General features: G+C 49.1%; 1 protein-coding gene across 1 annotated transcript in view; it reads left to right on the forward strand.

Annotated features, from left to right (window-relative positions):
• Positions 1–1,304: 1,304 nt before the first annotated feature.
• The window catches only part of LOC308160242 (plexin-A1-like), a gene marked incomplete at both ends in the record, with an annotated part of 160,685 nt that continues 138,590 nt past the window's right edge, over positions 1,305–23,399 (forward strand). Inside the window, 2 exon segments of the mRNA XM_080534160.1 lie at positions 1,305–2,462; positions 18,256–18,438. Of these exon segments, the coding sequence (XP_080390286.1) occupies positions 1,305–2,462; positions 18,256–18,438 (1,341 nt within the window).

The raw sequence follows: 23,399 nt of genomic DNA on the forward strand, positions 1-23,399 counted from the left end.
GAATCAGCTCTACCCTGAGACACTTGGCTGTATGCCCCATCAGACACCAACACCAGCCCAACTGTGTGTGTGTGTGTGTGTGTGTGTGTGTGTGTGTGTGTGTGTGCTCAGACACAGTGAGTCCATTGTTCTGAGTGGCCAGGGAACAGTGCGTTTATCTACTAGATAATGATGTCTGACTGGGAGATGAAAGACCGCATTGACTAGTGCTGGAGTGGAGGAAAGGAGGAGAGATGAGGAGGGATGAGTGGAGGATGAAAGAAGGAAGGGTGAGAGGCTGTATAGGACCAGAGAAAGAATGGAGGACAAGAGTGTGTGTGTGTGTGTGGGGGGGGGGGGGGGGGGGGACAAGAGAGTAGAGGGAGAGAGAGAGGAGAAAGAGAGCAAGGAGGGAGGAAAGTGGAGGGAGGGAGAGTAGAGAGAGAGAGAGAGAGAGAGAGAGAGAGAGAGAGAGAGAGAGAGAGAGAGAGAGAGAGAGAGAGAGAGAGAGAGAGAGAGAGAGAGAGAGAGAGAGAGAGAGAGAGAGAGAGAGAGAGAGAGAGAGAGAGAGAGAGAGAGAGAGAGAGACGAGAAGAGGAACAGACAGGTGGATTTAATCATGCTTGTGAGGTCTGAGGGATGCGGTGAGCTTCGCTGTTTTGTTTTTCACTGTGAATATAGATAGATATAGACAGTTTTAATAGGACTACATTACAGTTTAATACCACGCTCTTATCGCTCAGGCTGCTGTGCTTATTAAAAGCGGTATAGGATTCCCCCTGGGGTCCTGTTGTTGGAATTTATGAATGTTTATGTGTTGTGACGAGTCTCCTCTGCCCTCGTATCCATGTGTGGCCAGCAGAGCTTTTAAAAACCCCGGCCAATCGATAGGAGATGTTCAGTCTTGCCAGAGCTCTGTCCTGCCCTGGCTGTGTCCTAATGCCTTTCTCCTGTTTCTCTCTCCCTCTTCCTCTCTCTCTCCCTCTCTCTCCGCGCAGGGCTGGAGGCCGACGTTGAGGTGCCAGGGAGGATGATGAGGATGATGAGGATGATGAAGATGATGCACTAGAGACAACGGTCAGACAGACAGACAGACAGACAGACAGACAGACAGACTCAGAGGACAGACGACAGGTCAGTCGGTGGACAGACAGACGGACAAACAGACAGTCTCAGAGGACAGACAGCCAACATTACACGACACGACTGTCGACCCCCCTACCTGCCCTGAAGAGAGAGAGAGGCCAGGCCGAGCATCTTTGCAGCAGAGGAATACACACACACACACACACACACACACACACACACACCTCAAATCGCCAAACATGCCCTCCCATCCCTCCTCAGGAGGCCCTCTCCTCCTCCTCCTCTTCCTCTCCTCCTCGGCTTCCTCCGGCCCCTTCCGGACCTTTTTCCCCCCAGACGGGGGGCTCACGCACCTGGTGGTCCACAACAAATCCGGCGAGGTCTACCTGGGCGCCGTCAACTGGATCTACAAGCTCTCCAGCAACCTCACCAAGCTCCGCAGTCACATGACTGGGCCGGTGGTGGACAACGAGAAGTGCTACCCTCCACCGGGCGTCCAGTCTTGCCCGCACGAGCTCTCCACGACGGACAACGTCAACAAGCTGCTGCTGCTCGACTACGGGCAGAGCCGCCTCATCGCTTGCGGCAGCACCTCCCAGGGCATCTGCCAGTTCCTGCGCCTCCACGACCTCTTCAAGCTGGGTGAGCCGCACCACCGCAAGGAGCACTACCTCTCCAGCGTGGCCGAGGCCGGCACCATGTCCGGCGTGGTCATCGCCGGCGACGCCATCGGCGGGGGCGGCGGGGCCGGGAAGCTGTTCGTGGGCACGCCCATCGACGGCAAGTCCGAGTACTTCCCCACGCTGTCGAGCCGCAAGCTGATGGCCAACGAGGAGAACGCCGACATGTTCAGCTTCGTCTACCAGGACGAGTTTGTGTCATCGCAGCTCAAGATCCCGTCGGACACTCTCTCCAAGTTCCCGGCCTTCGACATCTACTACGTCTACGGCTTTGCCAGCGAGCAGTTCGTCTACTACCTCACCCTGCAGCTGGACACGCAGCTCACCTCCCCCGACGCCGCCAGCGAGCAGTTCTTCACCTCCAAGATTGTCCGGCTCTGCATCGACGACCCCAAGTTCTACTCATACGTGGAGTTCCCTGTCGGATGCACCAAAGACGGGGTGGAGTACCGGCTGATCCAGGACGCGTACCTGGCCCGGCCCGGCGCCCGCCTGGCCCGCTCATTGGGCATCTCGGAGGGGGAGGAGGTCCTCTTCGCCGTCTTCGCCCAGGGCCAGAAGAATCGGGCCAAGCCCCCCAAGGAGTCGGCCATGTGCCTGTTCACCATGAAGAAGATAAAGGAGAAGATTAAGGAGAGGATCCAGTCGTGTTACAGAGGAGAGGGGAAGCTGTCTCTGCCCTGGCTGCTCAACAAGGAACTGGCATGCATCAACTCTGTAAGTCTGACTCTCTCTATCTCACTATTGTGTTTTATTCTATTCTATTGTATTGTATTCTGTTTTATGCTATTTCATTTTTTTCTATTCTATTTTATTGTATTCAGTTCTATTCTATTCTATGTTATTCTGTTCTATTTGATTTTATTCTATTCTATTCTATTTGGTTTTATTTTATTCTATTCTGAAGTGATGGTGTTGGTGTGTTGGTGAAGTGATGGTGTTGGTGTGTAGGTGTTGGTGAACTGATGGTGTTGGTGAAGTGATGTTGGTGGTGTTGGTGGTGCTCATTGGGAATTCCCTGTCTTTGGTGGCTTTTGTCAAGCCATCACTTCTCACTTCAGATGTAGTTGTTGGTCATTAATGAGTATTACATAAGTATATATTGTAATATTATTACAGATATGTACATACTGTATATCCTAACTGCTGGTAGCTTTCATCCAGAGCCCTTCACGGTGAGGCAAAGAGGATGTTCTCCTGTGCAGTTTGGTAAAGCAGCTATTTTAGAGTAAATAGTTCATGTTTGAGCTCTAAATGTAGTCCTGTGTGTGTGTGTGTGTGTGTGTGTGTGTAATAACTGTTTATTGCCGTGCAATGTCAGCCATAGTCGGTGCCCCTGGAGCAATTAGAGGTTAAGTGCTCAAGGGCACATGCAGCTCCTTCCTGAGACAGGGATCGAACTAGCGACCTTCCGGTTGCTAGCCGGCCTCTCTAAACCCTAGGCTACTGCTCCCCCCAGGAGTCTGGGCATGTTTGTGTGAGACGCTCTCTGGTTCGGTCTCTCCCTGGGGATGGGAGCATATGTGCAGCAGAAAGAGAGGGAGGTAGAGGAGAGGAGAGGTAGAGGGGAGGGGAGGAGAGGAGAGGAGAGGGGAGAGGAGGGGAGAGAAGTGGAGTGGAGCGAACAGGAGAGGAGAAAAGAGTAGAGGAGAGACTTCGTACAGCACCCTCCTGAGTGTGTGTCCTTCGGGCCCTATCCCAGCTAGATCGCAATTAGACACACACACACACACACACACACACACACACACACGTCACAAACAGAACCACAAGCAGATCGCCTCGTTACAGATTAATAGTATAAACCCTGTCTCCAGGCCAGGCCTGGCATGGGTTATATCCTGGTGTCATCATTAGACCAGTCAGTAAGAAAAAAAAGAAAAAAAAGAAAGAATATATATATATATATATATACAGTATATACACACTAGAAAAGCCAAAAAATAGTTCTAGTGCTTAGCGTTCAGTGCAAATTGTACTGTGTCAAGCCCCCACCCGCCTACAATCAACATTGGTGTCTGGGAACAATGATCAAAGGGGTTTAAAACAATATGTGGGCATGTGGAATGTGGGCGCCTGTAAATTCTCATGGGGAGGGGAGGGGTGTATACTGTAAAAGGTGTATTAGGCTTTGTATAAGGCTTAATATTGTTCGGGGTCTGCTTCGTGAATCAGCTCGGCTTTTTCTACTCAGACCATCAACACAACAGCTCTGTTATTTTAGTTGCTAAATATGGCAAAGTGCAAATTTGACCCAGAGTATGTTAAATTTGGATTTACCTACGTTGATGATAAAAAGGGACTGAAACCCCAGTGTGTGGTATGTGGTGATGTGCTCACACAAGAGAGCATGAAACCATCAACATTTGTTGGAAACAAAACATCCCACGAACAAAGACAAACCGGTCAAGTACTTTCAAAGACGACTCCAGGAGCTGAGGGCATCGCAGAAGCGCCTAACATCATCATGTTCCAAACAAGAACAGGTACTCTGCGCATCTTACCACGTAGCTCACCGTATTGCAAAGGTGAAAAAAAAAACACACAATAGCAGAAGGACATTTTCAGCACTGTGGATTTGTACTTGGGTTGGGTGGGCCTAAACTGGGAACAGTGCGTGGGAATCACAACTGATGCCGCTGGCTCCATGACCCGCAAACATTCAGGGGTGGTGAAAAGAATTCTAGAGAGGGCTCCGAATGCGACCTGGAACCACTGCTTGCATAGAGAGGTGTTAGCAGCCAAGAATATGGTGCCAGTGCTTGATGAAACTTTGAAAGATGCCATCAAAGTGGTGAACCACATTAAACGGAGTGCCAAGAACAGCCGGTGTTTTACTAATCTGTGCAAAGACCCGGACTCTGAGCATGTACAGGTGTTGTATCTCTCAGAAGTTCGCTGGCTATTGAGGGGAAAGGTGTCATGTTTTTACTACCTCAGAACAGAAGTCGCAGCCTTCTTGTCATCAAATTACTCGCCTTATACTGAGCTGTTAGACAACAAAATCTGTGTTGCGTATCTTGCTGATGTGTTTGAGCACCTCAACACATTAAACGTATCTATGCAAGGGAGGGGACACAATATTTTGTCTGACAAAATCACTGCGTTCAAAAAGAAGATTGCATTGTGCGGGTAAATTGTGTATCCAAAGACAGACTATTCCATGTGGGTCCCAGAGCCAGACCAGTTGAGAACCACTGGTGTGATCTCCATGATCCCTCTGTTAGCTCTGGGTCTCCCGTCCTGGGGCTCTAATTGATTTAGACAGACTTGAGACTGGTCTGTGTGTGTGTGTGTGTGTGTGTGTGTGTGTGTGTGTGTGTGTGTGCGCGTGTGTGCGCGTGTGTGTGCGTGCGTGCATGCGTGTGTGTGTGTGTCACTGCTGTCACAATAAGACGGCCGCTGGCCTGGGGCTGGGACTGGGGGGAGTGTGAGCCTGTATGCATCATACTATAATCACTGTGTGTGTGTGTCTGTGTGTTTGTGTGTGTCTGTCTCTGTGTGTGCTTGTGTGTGTGTGTGTGTGTGTGTGTGTGTGTGTGTAATCTGTTCATCTGCACCAGTCACCCGTGCTGCTGTCATTACCTCAGCAGATTGCCTCCAGCCTGTCATTAGAATAGCCATGGTTATTATCATTAATGCAGACACTGCTGCTCACTGTCCGCCCGCCAACACACCCACCCCCACACCCACACCCATCCCCACACCCATGCACACACACACACACACACGCCCCATATCCCCCTCATGCATAATTCACCTGGACTCACCTTCTGTTATTCAATTGTGCACCATAACAATCACAGAGCCCTCTCTCTCTCTCTCCCTCTCGCTCCTCTCCTTTAGCCTCCATCTAGTTCCTCCTCTCTCCCTCTTTCTCTCCCTGCCTCCCCTTCTCTCTCCCACAGCCTCCCTCTCTCCCCCTCAGCTTCCCTCCTTCCATCTCCCTTTCTCTCTCTGTCTCTGTCTCTCCCACCCTCCCTCTGTCCCTCTCTAACACACACAGCCAGTTAATGACTCTGTCTCCTAAACCACAGTGACTTATAAGGCACTCACAAAATCTCTCTGAAACAGATGAACAATGCACTGAAACAGACAGGGACAGATGGAGAGAGAGAGAGAGATATATATAAATGGACAGATGATGTACACTACAGAAAGACAGACAGATAGGCAGACAGACAACTGACAGACAGACACAATACAGACAGACAGACTCCAGCACCTGATATCTCTCTCTGAGCCAGTCTGACAGCCAGCCCTCCCTCTGAAGATAAACATATGCATGTATGCTAATGAAATACGGGATGTATGCTAATGAGCTGGAGCACATGATCGCCCTTTATCACCATCTGCCGCGGGCCGTGTGATCGATCAAGGGCGCGATGATGTCACAAGGGGGGTATGATTATGATGTCGCCATAGCTCTCATGTTTCACAGAGACTGATCGCTAGCTACCCTTCTCCAAGACCGTGACCTTGACTGGTTTATTAACCATGTTAGGTGCTTCATCTTTCCTTCAGCTTCAGCATTGATGCAGACTGGGTGATTCAGACTGGGCATATTTAAATAAGTGTACATAGGATAATCCATATTTAGATCATACATATAATAACTGTTGTAGTGATAAGGTGATCAGATGTTCTCTAGGCCATGTTTTGACTGTCTGTCATGGATTCATATGTGTAGCCATTTCACCAACACTTTTATTGAAAGCAGCTTACAGTACAGTAGAGTGAGTGCATCCATATTTTGGATGTCATAGGCTGAAATGTGAGGAGGGCTGTCATTGGCTGAAGTGTGAGTCCGTCTGTCACTGGCTGTTATGGTGACAGGCGACATGACAGGAGGACTAAAGATGACAGCTGTATCGATCATTCCACCATGCCATATAAACAGTTCTAGTTTGGTTGGATAATAAAGCACCCACAGTGTCCTTGAATGTTGCAAACAATTTAAATAGTTGATTGTCCATACAGCCAAAGTAATCCAAATATCCACATGAAAAACAGGTAACTAATTGTCTCCCTAATGTACACCTGGGCTTCCTATGCCGTCACCTCACAACCTGACAATTAAAAACATGAATCATTAAATAACCAAAAACATAAAATAAATCTTAAGTTATACAAGTTATAAATATAACTCAAGCATTAAACATCAATTATCCAAAGCAAAAATCCAAAGTAAAAATGGCTACGACAACAGCTTGATATGGGAACCATCACAGTGGCCAGGTGATGTTGTACTGTAATCTGCCAAGCAAGAATATTATATATCTCAACGCTCTAAAGGGGCTTCCTCTCTGCATCTCCTTCCCTCCATCTGCACTAAGCTGAAGGAACGGGATGGTCTTAGCAAAAACCTGTTGGTCATCTAGTTGGCCATGTTGCTTTGGCCTATCCTATCTCCTCAGATCAGTTCAGATAGGAGAGGAGACAAAGAGAGGCAACGATGATAGGAAACAAGGAGAGGAAGCCACTTTAGACTATTGAGATTCAGCCAATATATCCTCATGTTCTGTTTGCTCTGCCAGCCTGTCATACATCTCCCCCTGTCAGTTAACGGCCAATGACGTCACCTGGCATGCCTTGAATGTATGCAGGTCACCTTCGTAGTGAGCAGCAGTGGGCGGATGAACAGAGTCGTGTTGTCTTATGCCCATTAAACAAACAGCCAGTTTTAGCAATAGCATTGACCATAAAACTACCGGCATGCTTTAGCAATAGCATTGCCCATAAAACTAACAGCATGCTTTAGCAATAGCATTGCCCGTTAAACAAACAACCAGCTTTAGCAATAGCATTGCCCATTAAATTAACAGCAAGCTGTAGCATTGCCCATTAAACTAACAGCAAGCGTTAGCAATAGCCAGACCCTAGGCCGGTCCACCTGCACCCTTAGACGCTTGTTTAAATATGACTGACATGGCAAGGCATGCAGATACAGTAGACAGAGCTAACTAGTCAGGTGTTGAATTAGCTGAAGCAGCTCCAACAAAAACATAGTTCTGTGTTAGAGACCCCTAAATCAGAGCAGAGGGGACTGTCGAGGCATAGAGTGTGAGAGAGAGAGGGAGGGAGGGAGAGAAAGAAAGTGGGAGGCGGAGGGAGGGAGAGAGAGGGAGGGAGAGAGAGAGAGAGAGAGACAGACAGAGAGAGCGAAAGGATGAAGCATATGCCTGACCGGACTAGTGTAGCCAGACCGCCACAGGGCCTGTTCTAACTGCTGAGAGAGATGAGAGCAGCATCAGTCAACCCCCCTACCAGCCCTCTCTCTCTCCATGACAAATGTTATTCAAATGAGACCCCCCCCCCGCAGCCTTCTACATATGGGCATTCAGAGGAGACCGTATCCCAATCTATCAAAATCTAGCTCCATGCGATCTATTTAGCGAAACTCTACACGCAATCTATTTGTCTAACTCGATGCAATGTATTTATCTAACCGTACGCAATCCGTCTGCCGTGTGTCTCCCACTCGAGAGACGTGCTGTCAGATCAATAACTCAGCTAGCTAATTAACCAGGTCAAGCGAATGAGTGACCTCCGCCTATCAGGCTCTCGCTGGCGTGTGTGTGTAGGTGGTGGAATCTCTTAACGAGACGCGCGCTCCACGCTCCCGCTCTAATTGTGAGTGTAATTATTTATTGATGTGTCCTTGTTTGTGTGTGGGCGGGGGGCAGAGTGTGTGTGTTGGTGTGTGTGTGTGTGTTTTAACTTGTGTAAGTAGAGTGTGTGCGTGTGTATGTGTGTTTACGTGTGTGTGTGTGTGTGTGTGTGGGTGTGGGCTGTTAACACTTAGAGCTATGGGGCTATTTACCAGTCTCTATGGTAAGTACAGCTGTATTTGTTGTTTCCTGCGGCGATGTGCGATGAGCTGGATCCAGAATGCATTAGTCTAGTTCATATTCAGCTGCAGCACGGTACGCCAGGCGAAAGGACTGCTCTGAGAACTATTCCCTGGGAGTGTGTGTGTGTGTGTGTGTGTGTGTGTGTGTGTGTGTGTGTGTGTGTGTGTGTGTGTGTGTGTGCGTGCGCGTGCGCTTGTGTACTTCTGTGTGTGTGTGTGTGTGTGTGTGTATATGTGTATTCTGGGACTACAGTCCACTATCATCAGTATCTCCTGCTCTCTCCAGCCCTCTCCCAGGTCCAGACCAACAGCAGTGCCTTGCCTCTCTAAACTGCTGTCATCCATAGTAATGGTTGTGTGTGTCCAGAGAGGATAGAACATTCTGGAAGGCCTGCAGCAGCCTCAAAATATTCACAGTGCCTCTAAAATATAAAAAAACATTCAGAAAAAAGTGTCTATGAATAGAACACAAAGTCCCAATACCCCCCCCCCCCCCCCCCCCCCTGCCCTCTGAAGTCCTCATTTACTCAGGATTTAGTTGATTATGTAATTACAGTTTGACTGTATTGGCATGAAAGCAGCTTAGTAGTGACCAGTGAGTCTTGGTGGACTGGGAAGCTGTGGGCATCTCTCTGTCTCCTGATACAGAGAACGTTGTCTCCCGTGCCTGGTTTTGGAGCCCACTGACGTTCTTGCGGTCTTGTTTTCTGGTAAGCACAGAGTCATCCCGAGGAGTCTGGTCAACCATTATCAACAACAGACACAGAAGGGGACAGGGTTGGTCTGTTGACGTTGATGAAGAATGGCAACATTTTCAGAAGGAATAACTTCAGTCTGCAGACATGCATAATGTTTCTCTCATGTCCCATGCCTTGTGTGTATAGCGACGGCCTCATTGTAATGCATGGAATCTCAGATAAAAGGCTATTCCTGATGAGTGGTACTGTACCATATCTCTCTCTTTCTTTCTATCTTTGTTCTCTATTTCTATTTCTCTCTCAGTCTCTCTCTTACACACACTATTTATTTATCTCTCACTCTATCTTTCTGTCTCTTTTTTTCTTTCTTTGTTCTCTCTCTCTCTCTCTCTCTCTCTTTCTTTATTTGTTCTTTCTCTCTCCATCTCTCTCTGGGTCTTTCACTCTGTCCATGGCGGTCCTTGGTGATTGGATTAGTGATGGCGGAGCGGGTTTATTTCAGATTAACTAGATGGTAATCCCATACGTTTGCTGGGCCAACATGAGTAAAGCCTCAGCTGGGCTGTGATACATGGAAACATGCTGTTTACTAGCTAACAGACCAGGATGCTGAACACCATGGTCATTCTCCCACCGTGGTGCACATTGACCTACATGACCAGAGGCCAGCTGAACAGTGTTGTGTCCGTGTGCGTGTGCGTGTGCGTGCGTGCGTGCATGCGTGCGTGCGCGTGTGCGTGTGTGTGTGTGACAGTTAAACAGTGTTGAAGTGTCTGTGTGCGTGCGTGCGTAGGCCAGATGACAGACACACAGTTTTGGAGTGGCCTGTCTCTATTTTCCGTTATTTCTACAAGCCCTTTTCCTGGCTGCCTCTAGTTAGTATGATCCACAATGATGATGTGTCACTGGGCACTGACATGTAAATAGACTTGTATAACAACCACCTAGTCAATCCTTGAAGGAAATACAACGTTTAGAAAGATTTGAAAGTACATTTTCATCACCAACCTTCACCCAGAAGTGAAACCTAGCTAGCTCTCCCAGCCTGCCTTCGCCTGTGTGTTTGTGACAGAAAGCCTGTTGCTAGGAAGAGGGGTGAGGCAGCAGCAGTGTTAGCTAGCACTGTCTGGAGGGACACTAATGTTAGCTAGGGGTGTCTGGAGGGACATTCATGTTAGCTAGCGGTGTCTGGAGGGACACTCATGTTAGCTAGGGCTGTGTGGAGGGACATTCATGTTAGCTAGCGGTGTCAGGAGGGACACTCATGTTAGCTAGCGGTGTGTGGAGGGACATTCATGTTAGCTAGCGGTGTCTAGAGGGACACTCATGTTAGCTAGGGGTGTCTAGAGGGACACTCATGTTAGCTAGGGGTGTCTGGAGGGACACTCATGTTAGCTAGGGGTGTCTGGAGGGACACTCAGCTAGGGGTGTCTGTGTCTTCCATCATAGATTGAAGACCCATCTCTTCAGACTGCTTCTTAACTGTCCCTCCTAAAGACCTCTTCATCCACACTTACCCCCCTGTACAGTTTCTCTACTGTAAATATATTCATTTGAAAGGGTATTGTGACTGCCAATGGGGTCCTAGCATATTTCCTAGCAAAAAAATATTTTTCTTATGATGACTGATGGATAGATGATGCACTTACTGATTCACAAATGTATCTGTCGTAAGTCGCTTTGGGTAAAGGCGTCTGCTAAATGCCAAACATGTAATGTGTCTGGAGGGAGAGTTAACTAGCTGAGGAGGTGTTTGTCTGGAGGGAGAAGTCACATGTTGGAGTGTCAACTGACACACACACACACACACACACACACACACACACACACACACACACACACACACACACACACACACACACACACACACAAGCCTGTGTGCATATTCACACTTCAGGGTTAAGGGGGAGAAATAGCACACCATATCTAGATCAGTAATGTTCCCAAATTGACCTAAATTGTGTTTCCTTCTCGACTCACTAGCAGAGACTTGCAGCTGGTTTCAATTGTACTGTCTGAGAGAGGGGGGGGGGAGAGGGGGAGGAAGAAAGAAAGAGAGAGAGAGAGAGAGAGAGAGCGAGAGAGAGAGAGAGAGAGAGTTACAGTAGATGGAGAACAAGCAAAGGAGGAAGTGAGAGTGAGAGATCTAGTAGAGCTGTAGTATTGCTATGGTGTCTCTGATACCTGTCTTCTGCAGGGACACATGTGTGTTGTTCTTTCCAGCCAGTTATTCCCATCTGACAAGCACAACATAACAGATGACAGAGATGTTGGAGCGCTGAAGTGTCTTCACACAGCACATACGCTGTTGAAATGACATGGATATGTCAGCATGTCTAGAATACAGTCATGGAATTAGTCAGTCAACTGTTTATGAGAGTATTTTGTTCTGTGTATGATGTTTCCTGTATAGGCTCTATACTACACGTGTGTGTTTGTGTGTGTGTGTGAATGAATGAATGGTCTTTATTGTCATTGCTATAGTACAGGTACCAAACAACGACATTTGGGAGGGGTGGCTCCCCTGGTGCTAGGAAAGAAGAAAAAAAAACTAAAAAAACAAGAAGGGAAAGGAGCTGGTTTACATAAATAAAGGCTATGTACACTGTCCACTATACTATACTGTACAGATAAGACGACTAGGGTTGTCATATTGCACATAGTGTTATTGCACATTCATTTAAAGTGTCGCAGTTTGCAGGCTTGAAATTTACATGTTTGTGCCTCAGCACTACACCTGATTTTTTCAATCCAGCAGCTGCCATCAATCCGTCCAGACTGTCCAGGGCCCAGAACCTAGGTCTTTGCTGTGTTCAGGGCCTGGATGGCCCTGGGGTAGAAGCTGAGCTTTGTGTGTGTGTGTTCGGGCGGGCAGCTTGTGTGTGTCGTGCAGATGTCTACAACACCATTCTATAGTACCAGATGTGTGTGTGTGTGTGTGTGTGTGTGTGTGATGGGCCAGGGGGGATGTGTTTGCTGTGTATCGGGTCAGTAGAGAGGAGATCTAAACATCTGTCTCTCAGTTTGGGACTGCAGCTCTCTAGCTAGCCTTGACACTCTGACCACACACACACACACACACCTTCCTAGTACTGTAAGCATAGCTAGCCTTGACACACTCTCACACTCATATCTCACACACACATCCTCAGACTACTGTAAGCATCTCTTATGTGCGTGTGTGTGTGTGTGTGTGTGTGTTTGTGTTTGTGTCTCTTAACATGCTAGGCTTTGGCACCTCTTTGAAAGTGGTTGTAATCCACAGGGTTTTCTGTGGGAATGTTTGTGTGTTTGTGGAAGCGAGTGTGTGTGTTGTGGTGTATTTACACACCTTTCATCGCCTCCCAGCAATACTGGAAAACACACCACCTGCAGGTGAACTGACAAGGCCTGTGGTGACACTCTTGTGTTTGTGTGTTTGTGTATGTGTGTATGTGTGTATGTGTGTATGTGTGTATGTATGTGTGTATATGTGTGTGTGTGTGTGTGTGTGTGTGTGTATTTCCAGTGTGTAGCTCTGTGTGATTTGCGGCTCTGTGTATAAAGCCACTGTCTCTGCGTGTCTGAGTTGAGAACACCACAGATCAACAGCCTCCCAGTCCTGTCGTACATTTGACCGCCCGCCATTAAGAACCAATTAGGGAACCCCCATTGGCTGTGTGTGTGTGTGTGTGTGTGTGTGTGTGTGTGTGTGCGTGCGCGCCATTAAGAGCCCATTAGAGAGCTGCTATTGGCTGGCCACAGGAAACAAAGGCCAGACTCACACTGTATCCAACGCCGCAAATCAAAACAGGAACTGGCCGTCTGCCAGACCCACTGTATGCTGCTTCCATTATCTCTGTGTGCACACACACACACACACACACACACACACACACACACACACACACACACACACACAGAGGCTGTTACATCAGTCAGGTCCCAGTATTATACTTCCACCCCACCTGGGACTGAAGCAGGTTGTTTTGTTGTCGCGCGCTCTCTCTCTCTCTCTAGAGATAGAACAAACAGAAGATACAGCAGATCTATATTTCTATGGCTCTGTCCCTCTGGTAACATTTGATCAAAACCCACATCCTTTTAGGTTAGAAATAGCACACAAACACACACAGACAGACAGACACACACATACACGCGCACACACACACACACACACACACACACACACACACACACATAAGCGTAGAATATGCTCTGCGTCTCTGTGGAGCTCTGTCTAAATAAGCAGATCTATGTTCCACAGCTCTATGTCTCTGTGACTGGCAGTCTCTCAGTAAATAAGCAGATATATCTTCCACAGCTCTATGTTTCTATGGAGCAGCTCTGTCTGAAGAAACAGGTCTATCTTCCACAGCTCAGTTTCTGTGGAGCTCTCTCAGTAAAGAAACAGATCTATCTTACATAGCTCTATGTTTCTGTGGAGCTAATGGATGGTAAATGGATATAGAGCCTTATTCCAAAGCACATTACAATAGCCTCTCATTCACCCATTCACACACCAATGGCGGCAAGCTACCATTCAAGGCGCCGGCCCACTTATTGGAGTAATTTGGGGTTCAGTGTCTTGTCCAAGGACACTTCTACACGTGGCCAGCTGGGGATCGAACCGCCGACCTTGCGATCATTAGGCGCCGGCTCTACCTCCTGAGCCACAGCCGCCCCGAAGCGGCTCTCTCACTAAAGAAACAGATCTATCTTCCATAGCTCTGTCTTTGACAGATGGACCTAGAGACCCTCACAGGTCTCCGGACATGCTTACACATTCTCTTTGTCAAGCGCTGCTGTCTGTATTTATTGACTCAAGCACTTCCAACACTGGAGTAGATGGACAGATAGACAGATAGATAAGGAGGGAGGGAGGGTGCGAGGGAGGTGGAGATGGAGTGAGAAAGGAAGGAGGAGGACTGGCTCTCCCTCTTTTGGGATCGATAGATAGACAGATAGAGAGATGGACAGATAGGTAGGTAAGAAAAGAGTTAGGGATGGAGGGGAGGGGGGGGGGGGGGATAGAGATGGAGTATTGTAGTCTGTCCCGTCTGTCGGATCGATAGATGGACAGACAGATAGACAGATAGGCAGATACGGAGGGAGGGAGAGATGGAGAGATAGAGACACAGTGAGAGGACAGAGGCAGTCTGTCCTCTGTGTAGGATCGATCTGATGGTGTAGAGATAAGGCCTGTGGATTACTGCTGCTTACACATACACACACACACACACACACACACACGCACGCGCACACACACACACGCACGCGCACACACACACACGCACATGGCTACAGCTAGCTCTACACACAAACACACATACACACATACACATACACACACGCACACACACACACACACACACACACACACACACACACACACTACGACATGATAGCCTCCAGTAGCCAGACATGTGCACTGGTTTTACCAGTGAGCTTCTCATGCTTAATGCAACTATGCAGTGTTTCTATCCCAGGGTTTATAGGGCCACTACAGGCCCACATTAATAAACAATAGAATGTTTTCATTGCCCCTGTGGCTTTTCTGCCCGACTTGAAGCTGCATACATTCTGCTGTGTTTTTGTTGCTCTTGCAATAATAAGAGCAAGTCAGAGTTTTACCAACTCTGTACCACCCACTAACCCACATACTCACACTTTCTCTCTCTCTTTCTCTGTTTCTATCTTTTTTCTTTTTCTCTCTCTCTCTCTCTCTCTCTCTCTCTCTCTCTCTCTCTCTCTTTCTCTATTTTTCCTCTCTCTCCCCTTCTCTCAGTTTCTCTCTCTCCCCCTCTCTCTCTCTCTCTCTCTCTCTGTCTCTCTCTCTCTCTCTCTCTCTCTCTCTCTCTCTCTCTCTCACTAGTCTCAATCTTTCCATTCCCCCTCATTCTCAGCCACAGGGGAGGGGTAATTTGAGCGAGGGAACACAAAGAGAAAAACAAACAAACATTTGAGGGAAGGAAAGCAGAGTGAGCAAATGAAAGAGAGAGAGAGGGCGGTGGTGGTGGGGGTGGTAGTTGAGATAGCTATGGCTCATTGCCTGTCTGTACGGCCGGCTCTGGGTATCTGCCATGCTGTTTCCTCTGGGTGATATAGGGAGGGCCAGAGAAATCTCTCTCTCCAGGCTGGGTCTCTAGTCTCTGGTCTCTGGTCTCTGGTCTCTGGTCTCTGGTCTCTGGGTCTCTGGGTCTCTGGGTCTCTGGTCTCTGGTCTCTGGTCTCTGGTCTCTGGGTCTCTGGTCTCTGGTCTCTGGTCTCTGGTCTCTGGTCTCTGGTCTCTGGGTCTCTGGTCTCTGGTCTCTGGTCTCTGGTCTCTGGGTCTCTGGGTCTCTGGTCTCTGGTCTCTGGTCTCTGGTCTCTGGGTCTCTGGTCTCTGGTCTCTGGTCTCTGGTCTCTGGGTCTCTGGTCTCTGGTCTCTGGTCTCTGGTCTCTGGTCTCTGGTCTCTGGGTCTCTGGTCTCTGGTCTCTGGTCTCTGGTCTCTGGTCTCTGGGTCTCTGGTCTCTGGTCTCTGGTCTCTGGTCTCTGGGTCTCTGGTCTCTGGTCTCTGGTCTCTGGTCTCTGGGTCTCTGGTCTCTGGTCTCTGGTCTCTGGTCTCTGGTCTCTGGTCTCTGGTCTCTGGTCTCTGGGTCTCTGGGTCTCTGGTCTCTGGTCTCTGGGTCTCTGGGTCTCTGGGTCTCTGGTCTCCAGGCTTGGCCTCTGCTCTCTCTTCCCAGGGTATTGAGCTATGTGTGTTGGTGGGGGGAGGTCACAGCCCCATTATGGGGAACGCACATATCTCTCTCTCTCTTTCTTTTTTTTCTCTCTCTCTCTCTCTCTCTCTCTGCCTCTCTCTCTTATCTCTCTCTACTCTCTCTCTCCCTCCCTCTCTCCCCACCTCTGTATTTCTCTCTCTCTGCCCCCCCCCCCTCTCTCTCTTTCTCTCTCTCTCCCCCTCTCTTTCTCTGCTCTTGGCCTTGGCTGAGTATATCTCCAGTGCAATCTCAGATGAGTGTGTTAAAGTTAGAGTTTAGGACTGGACTACTTCCCTATTATAGCCAGCCTCTGTTCATTCCCTGGCTACACCACATAATGATGATAATGGCCCCAGATGTCCAGTGTTTAGTAATACAGCCCCCCCACCCACCCCCCACACACACACCCCACCCCCACTCTGTGCTGGATGCTCTACTGCTCTATTTCCAGTGCCATGCTTCCTAGTGGGGGGTCTACAAGGACATGGTCTCCTGCATTGTCCTTTCATTGGACCTCTGCTGCCCACACACACACACACACACACACACACACACACACACGCACACACACGCACACACACACGCTTGCACACACACACACACACACACACACACACACACACACACACACACACGTACACACACACACGTGGCTAGCCCTTGGCAGTGCTGCCACCCCTTGCTGGGTGAATTATGAGGGGCATCAGTGGGCAGAGAGGGGAAGGCAAGGGGGGAGGTGGGGGAGGGAGGCGTGGGGGAGGCAGGGGTCGCCAACACTCTTGTCTGTGTTAATGAGGCCCGTCTGGTGTCCAGAATGAGACCAGGTCTGGGGGGGAGGGGTAGGAGTAAGAGAGGGGGGAGGGTTCGGGGTGAGAGAGGGGGGAGGGGTCGGGGTGAGAGAGGGGGCAGGGGTTGGGGTGAGAGAGGGCGGAGTCTGGGAAGAATAGACTTGATGGCAGTTGTTGTAATGTCCTCTAACTAGTATGTTTTCCAGTGTCAGTTTGAACTAATTATTAGTTTAGTATCTAGAAGACTTCTCTCGCAAGCAAACTTTCTCTACACACCCTACACACACACACACACACACACACACACACACACACACACACACACACACACACACACACACACACACACAATGGTCCCTCCGTTCCATTGTGGGAACATTGTAATTAAACCCTTTCTTTCAACATTTTAATTCAACTTTGTTCAGAATTTATTTTATCTTAGTTTATTGCTGTGTGTCTGTGTGTCTGTGTGTCTGTGTGTCTGTCTGTGTGTCTGTGTGTCTGTGTGCTGCGTGTCTGTGTGTCTGTGTGTCTGTGTGTCTGTGTGTCTGTGTGCTGTGTGTCTGTGTGTGCTGTGTGTCTGTGCGTCTGTGTGTCTGTGTGCTGTGTGTCTGTGTGTCTGTGCGTCTGTGTGTCTGTGTGTCTGTGTGTCTGTGTGTCTGTGTGTGTGCTGTGAGACGGTGAATAATTCACCCAGCGGCGTTTTCTCTCTCTCCTGTAGTCAGCTCACACATCAGAGCCCAACACGCTTCTTCTCCCAGAGAGCTTAGTGTGTGTGTGTGTCTGTGTGTGTGTGTGTGTGTGTGTGTGTGTGTCTGTGCGTGTGCTTGATTGATTATCCCTTATGGAAGTGATATATCTTAAAATGAACGAGGCAAAGCTGGCATCCAGTTAATTAGTGTTCGGATGATGTGTCTGTGTGTGTGTGTGTGTGTGTGTGTGTGTTGGAGGTCGCTGTGCTAATCCAGGTGGATGTTATTATCTGCTGGTTACACGTGTCAGAACGTGTGAAAGATACCGCCTTGCACACGCTACAGACATCCTTTTCTTCTCTAGTGACGGTGTCTCTGTGTCTCTGCAGCTTTGATGATGACATGCAAATATTCCCTTTTACTCTCTCGCTGTCTCTCTCTCTTTATTTCTCTCAATCTCTCTCTCTCTCTCTCTCTCTCACACACTACTCGCTCACTACCCACTGACTTGTCTCTCCTTCTCTCTCTCTTCGACTTTATCTCTCACTCACTGTCTCTCTCTCTCTCTCTCTCTCTCTCTCTCTCTCTCTCTCTCTCTCTCTCTCTTCAAATGGAATTCAGAACATGCATTATTGGCATGAACCCAATGCTGTCAGAGCAATACCATAAGTAGGAAAATAGCATCTAATAAATACTGAATTATTACATTACTATAACATAAGTATTTATTTCTCTCTCTCTCTCCCTCCCCCTCCAGCCTCTCCAGATAGATGATAACTTCTGTGGGCAGGACTTTAATCAGCCCCTAGGGGGCACCACCACGATCGAGGGCCTGCCCCTGTTCGTGGACAAGGATGACGGGATGACGTCGGTGGCGGCGTACGAGTACCGGGGCCACACTGTCGCCTTCGCCGGGACTCGTGGCGGCAGAGTGAAGAAGGTAGGAACCACAGGGATTCACTCGCTGTGTGTGTGTGTGTGTGTGTGTGCGTGTGTGTTTGTGTGTGTGTGTGTGTGTCAAATTCATTCTCTACGTGTGTGTGTGTGTGTGTATGTGTGTGTGTGGCTGTGGAGCCCTAGGAACGGATGTGTTTATAAAGAGGTGATTACGTCTGTGTGTTGAGTGGTCGGGAGTGATTGAGGGAGATTGGCTGGGGAGTAGACCTCCTAGTGGGTTAGCCAATCAGATGACGGTAGAGGGGACCCCATAGTGGGCAAGCCAATCAGAGGCTCCTTCAGGCAAGTGATGTCGTGCTGTGCCAGTATATGTGGTGTGGTTCTCCCCAGAGCAGAGGAGGAACTGAAGAAAATACACACACACACACACACACACACACACACCTCTCCCAGGGCACTGCAGAGGCCTCTTGCTGTTAACAGAGAGGATTGTGGGATAGCTCTCGGATTGTTCTGGACTGTCACTCCCGGGTCGGGGCTAAACAAGGCTGCTGTGATGGATAATAGCTTTTTTATACAACGGGTGGTTTGGACTTCCAATTGTTCCAGCCTATCCTGCCCATGATATATTAGACTATACACACACGGCAACGTCCGTTCCTTCAAAAAAGCCATCGTTTACATTGTTTACCTAGCAATGCACACTATACTACTTAGGACACGAAAATATAGGTTAGTTGGCTCGCGAGCTGTCAAACCAGCTGTAGGAGCTGTACAAACGATGTAAGTCTTGTCGGGTGCCTCTCGACACAGTTAATCCTGCTCGTGGCCAGCCAGCGATTGTGTCTGCAGCTACTGTCTGTAGTGGCGAGCCAGTCAGACGGGATGAATGCAGCGTTGTGTCCGTCACTGCCAAGCACGAGCAGACTGCAGGCAGCTTATACATGGCACTTTTGATTTAACATGGCAGTCAATACGAATAGAAGTAACAATCAGAGGGCGCCTTCAATTGCACTTGACGACCGGTGTGAGTGAATGCGGCGTCACAATTTGTTGAGAAATGCCGGTTTGGGAATGAATCTCGCTTTTCAAAACTCGTAACCTGTTGTATAAAAGCAATAATACACTCGAGTCCATGTGTTATGGCATTTTTATCATGGCTTGTGATCGACTCTGCTTTGCCTCCTGGCGACAACCACATCACAGCCATCATAAAAATGATGTATTATTGCTTAAATATAAGGCTTTATTGAAAGCTATGTATTAGGGGATGGTGATGTTGTAGAAATGTCATGAATTACTTGTTTATGGCATTATAATGCATAGAAACTAGTCTTGTAACATGCCGCACTCCTACGCACAAACCTATTGGGGGGATACACACACGCAGACACACACACACACACACACACACACAGACACACCAACGAACGCATGAACGCACACACACACGCACGAACACACGCACGAATGCACACACACACACACACACACACACACACACACACACACACACACACACACACACACAGAGACACCCACGCACACACACCCCTGTCCCTGTTATCTCTCATGTTTTGCTAAGTCGGCTGTAACCCAGTCCAGTAGTCCTTGGTGGTGACCCCTGAGTCTGTGGTTCTGCAGGCGTAGAGGGGGGGGGTCAGCTGATCTCAGACGATATCCCATGATCGGAATCCCATTTCCCCTCTCTGCCACCACCGCTTCCTGTTCCTGTGTGGGGAGCGTGGGGTGGGGGGGGGGGGGGTGGTAGAGGAGCGAGCTGGTGTCATCACACACAAATCGATGTACAGGAGCAGAGGTGGGATGTAGGTTGGAGAAGAGGAGGAGAGAGGGGTGGAGGGTGGAGGAGAGGAAGAGGAGAGGAGAGGAGAGAGGGGTGTAGGGTGGAGGAGAGGAAGAGGAGGAGAGAAGGGTGGAGGAGAGGAAGAGGAGAGGAGAGAGGGCTGTAGGGTGGAAGAGAGGAAGAGGAGGAGAGAGGGGTGGAGGGTGGAGGAGAGGAAGAGGAGAGGAGAGAGGGGTGGAGGGTGGAGGAGAGGAGGAGAGAGGGGTGTAGGGTGGAGGAGAGGAAGAGGAGAGGAGAGAGGGGTGTAGGGTGGAAGAGAGGAAGAGGAGGAGAGAGGGGTGTAGGGTGGAGGAGAGGAAGAGGAGAGGAGAGAGGGGTGTAGGGTGGAAGAGAGGAAGAGGAGGAGAGAGGGGTGTAGGGTGGAGGAGAGGAGGAGAGAGGAGTGTAGGGTGGAGGAGAGGAAGAGGAGGAGAGAGGAGTGTAGGATGGAGGAGAGGAAGAGGAGGAGAGAGGGGTTTAGGGTGGAGGAGAGGAAGAGGAGGAGAGACGGGTGTAGGGTGGAGGAGAGGAAGAGGAGGAGAGGGGTGGAGGAGAGGAGGAGGAGATGGGGGTATAGGCTGTAAGAGAGGAGAAGGAGAGTGGGGGATGTAGGGTGGAGGAGATGGAGGCTGGTAGAGAGGAGGAGGAGAGGGTGGTATAGGCTGGAGGAGAGGAGAAAGAGAAGGGGTGATGGAGGCTGGAGAATAGGAGGAGAGAGGTATGTAAGGCTGGTAGAGAGGAGGAGGTGAGAGTTGGAGTTAAACTGCGCTCGCTCCGAGGCCTAATGGAATGTAAAGCTGCAGTCTATTGATGGGAGGCTTCAGGCTTGATGACTGCTTATTGGAACTCACCCTGCTAGTACTGCTACCGCTGTGTGTGTGTGTGTGTGTGTGTGTGTGTGTTGTGTGTGTCCGTTCTGCTGCATCGAGGGTTGTATTGATTCATCTGTGTGAATATTTAATCACAGGCGTTAATCTTCGCAGCCGCGGACCGCTGGACGTACTAGTGCAAATTCAGCTATAGGCTGAGGGTGTGTGTGTGTGTGTGTGTGTGTGTGTGTGTGTGTGTGTGTGCGCGTGTGTGTGTACTTGTGTGTGTGTGTGTGTGTGTGTGTACTTCTGTATGTGTGTGTGTCTGTGCGTGTGTGTGTGTACTTGTGTGTGTGTGTGCGTGTGTGTGTGTACTTGTGTGTGTGTGTGCGTGTGTGTGTACGTGTGTGTGTGTGTGTGTGTGTACTTCTGTATGTGTGTGTGTGTGTGTGTGTGTGTGTGTCTCACAAGTGTGTATGTTCTGCCGTAGGTCTGTTTGCCTTCTCATTGCAGTGTTTTTGCATGTGTATCCGTGTGTGTATAACATCTGCATATATGCATGTGTTTCCTTGGGGAAGGGTTAGCATAATGTCCTCAGTGGGATAAGGCACAGCAGTGCTAACAGGCTAGGCTATGCTCCCTGTAGGCTGTAGGCCTTATTGACATAGCCGCCACGCTAGCTAGTGCTAGCTCATTAAGACACATGGCGTCTGAGGTAATTTAGCATGTGAAAGATCATTAACGTTAGCATTTGGAAGTGGTGGTGATGATGATGGGAGCAGCGCTTAGTGGAAGCGATCTGCTGATTGCTGAGAATCGCGGGTAAATGTCAACAGGGGAGACTGATGGAGATGATGGATGAGTGTGTGTGTGTGTGTGTGTGAGAGAGAGAGTGTGTGTGTGTGAGAGAGTGAGTGTGTGTGTGTGTGTAAATGTCAACAGTAAGACTAACAGAGATGATGTGTTCTCTCCTGGTGTTAAACACTCAGATCTCAACATTGATCAGGAATGGAAAATGGATGATATAATAATAATAATAATAATAAAGAATAAGAGAGAGAGAGAGAGAGAGAGAGAGAGAGAGAGAGAGAGAGAGAGAGAGAGAGAGAGAGAGAGAGAGAGAGAGAGAGAGAGAGAGAGAGAGAGAGAGAGAGAGAGAGAGAGAGAGAGAGAGAGAGAGAGAGAGAGAGAGAGAGAGAGAGAGAGAGAGAGAGAGAGAGAGAGAGAGAGAGGAGAGACGGAGAGACGGAGAGAGAGGCTGTTCAGTAGGAAGGAGAGAGAGGCTGTTCAAGAGGCTGTGATGAGATGTACTGCAGATGATATTACTGTCATAAGTGGGGAAAGTGGTTGGTGAATTAATATCCTCTCCCTCTCCCTCACTCTCACTCGCTTTCTCTTCTGTCTCTCTCGCTTGCTCTCACCCTCTCCTCTCTCTTTCCGGTTGCTTGCTCTGTCCTCACTCTCTCTCTCTCTCTAGAACTCTCTTTCCCCATTCCATTTTCTTTCTCCCTCCCTCCCTCTTCCCCCTCCCTCCCTCCCTCATTCCTTCTCTCTAGCATGTCACCTTGACTCCCCCCTCCTCTGTGGAGGGCTGGCTGCCCGCAGCGCTCCCTCTCTAGAGAATTCCCTGTCGGAATATCAGAGGAGTAGGTCTCTGAGTGTGGGTGTGGGTGTGGGTGTGGGTGTGCGTGTGCGTGTGCGTGCGCGTGCGTGTTGTGCGTGAATACAAGGCACAGCCTAGTGTCTACTCTACCTCTCTACATCTCTCTCCCTCTTTCTCTTTCTCTGACCCTCGTTCTTGCCCCCCCCCCCCACCACCACCACCACCACCACCACAGTTTCACACAAGCTTATATACTGTATATATATATATATATATATATATATATATATATATATATATATATATATATATATAGTCCTCTCTACTGTATGTCAACTCAACATGGGCAGTAGCTTGCGTTTTTTAAGAAGCGAGCATGGGAGAGTAGCCCTTTTTAAAAAGCCGGCAGAGAGAGCTGAATTCTACCGCTACGGGCACTGACACCCCCGGGAGCCGGCAGGGCGATGGCAGGGCAGGGCCACACTTCTGGAAGGCTGCTGGTTCCAGTCCCAGGCGGGATGGGACTTTACATATTACTCAAGTGTCCTTGAGAAAGGCACTTACCTCTGCTCCCTCTGTGTGTGTGTGTGTGTGTGTGTGTGTGTGTGTGTGTGTGTGTGTGAGTGTGAGTGTGTGTGTGTGTATCTCCTATATATATATATATATAGGATATCTCACTATATATATATCTCCTCTATAACCAGGGCCCACTATAGCTATAGGGAGCAACTGGGGCCGCGTCTCCAGAC

This window comes from Nansenia antarctica (genome assembly GCF_963989245.1).
Source record: "Nansenia antarctica genome assembly, chromosome: 6".
NCBI lineage: Eukaryota > Metazoa > Chordata > Actinopteri > Argentiniformes > Microstomatidae > Nansenia > Nansenia antarctica.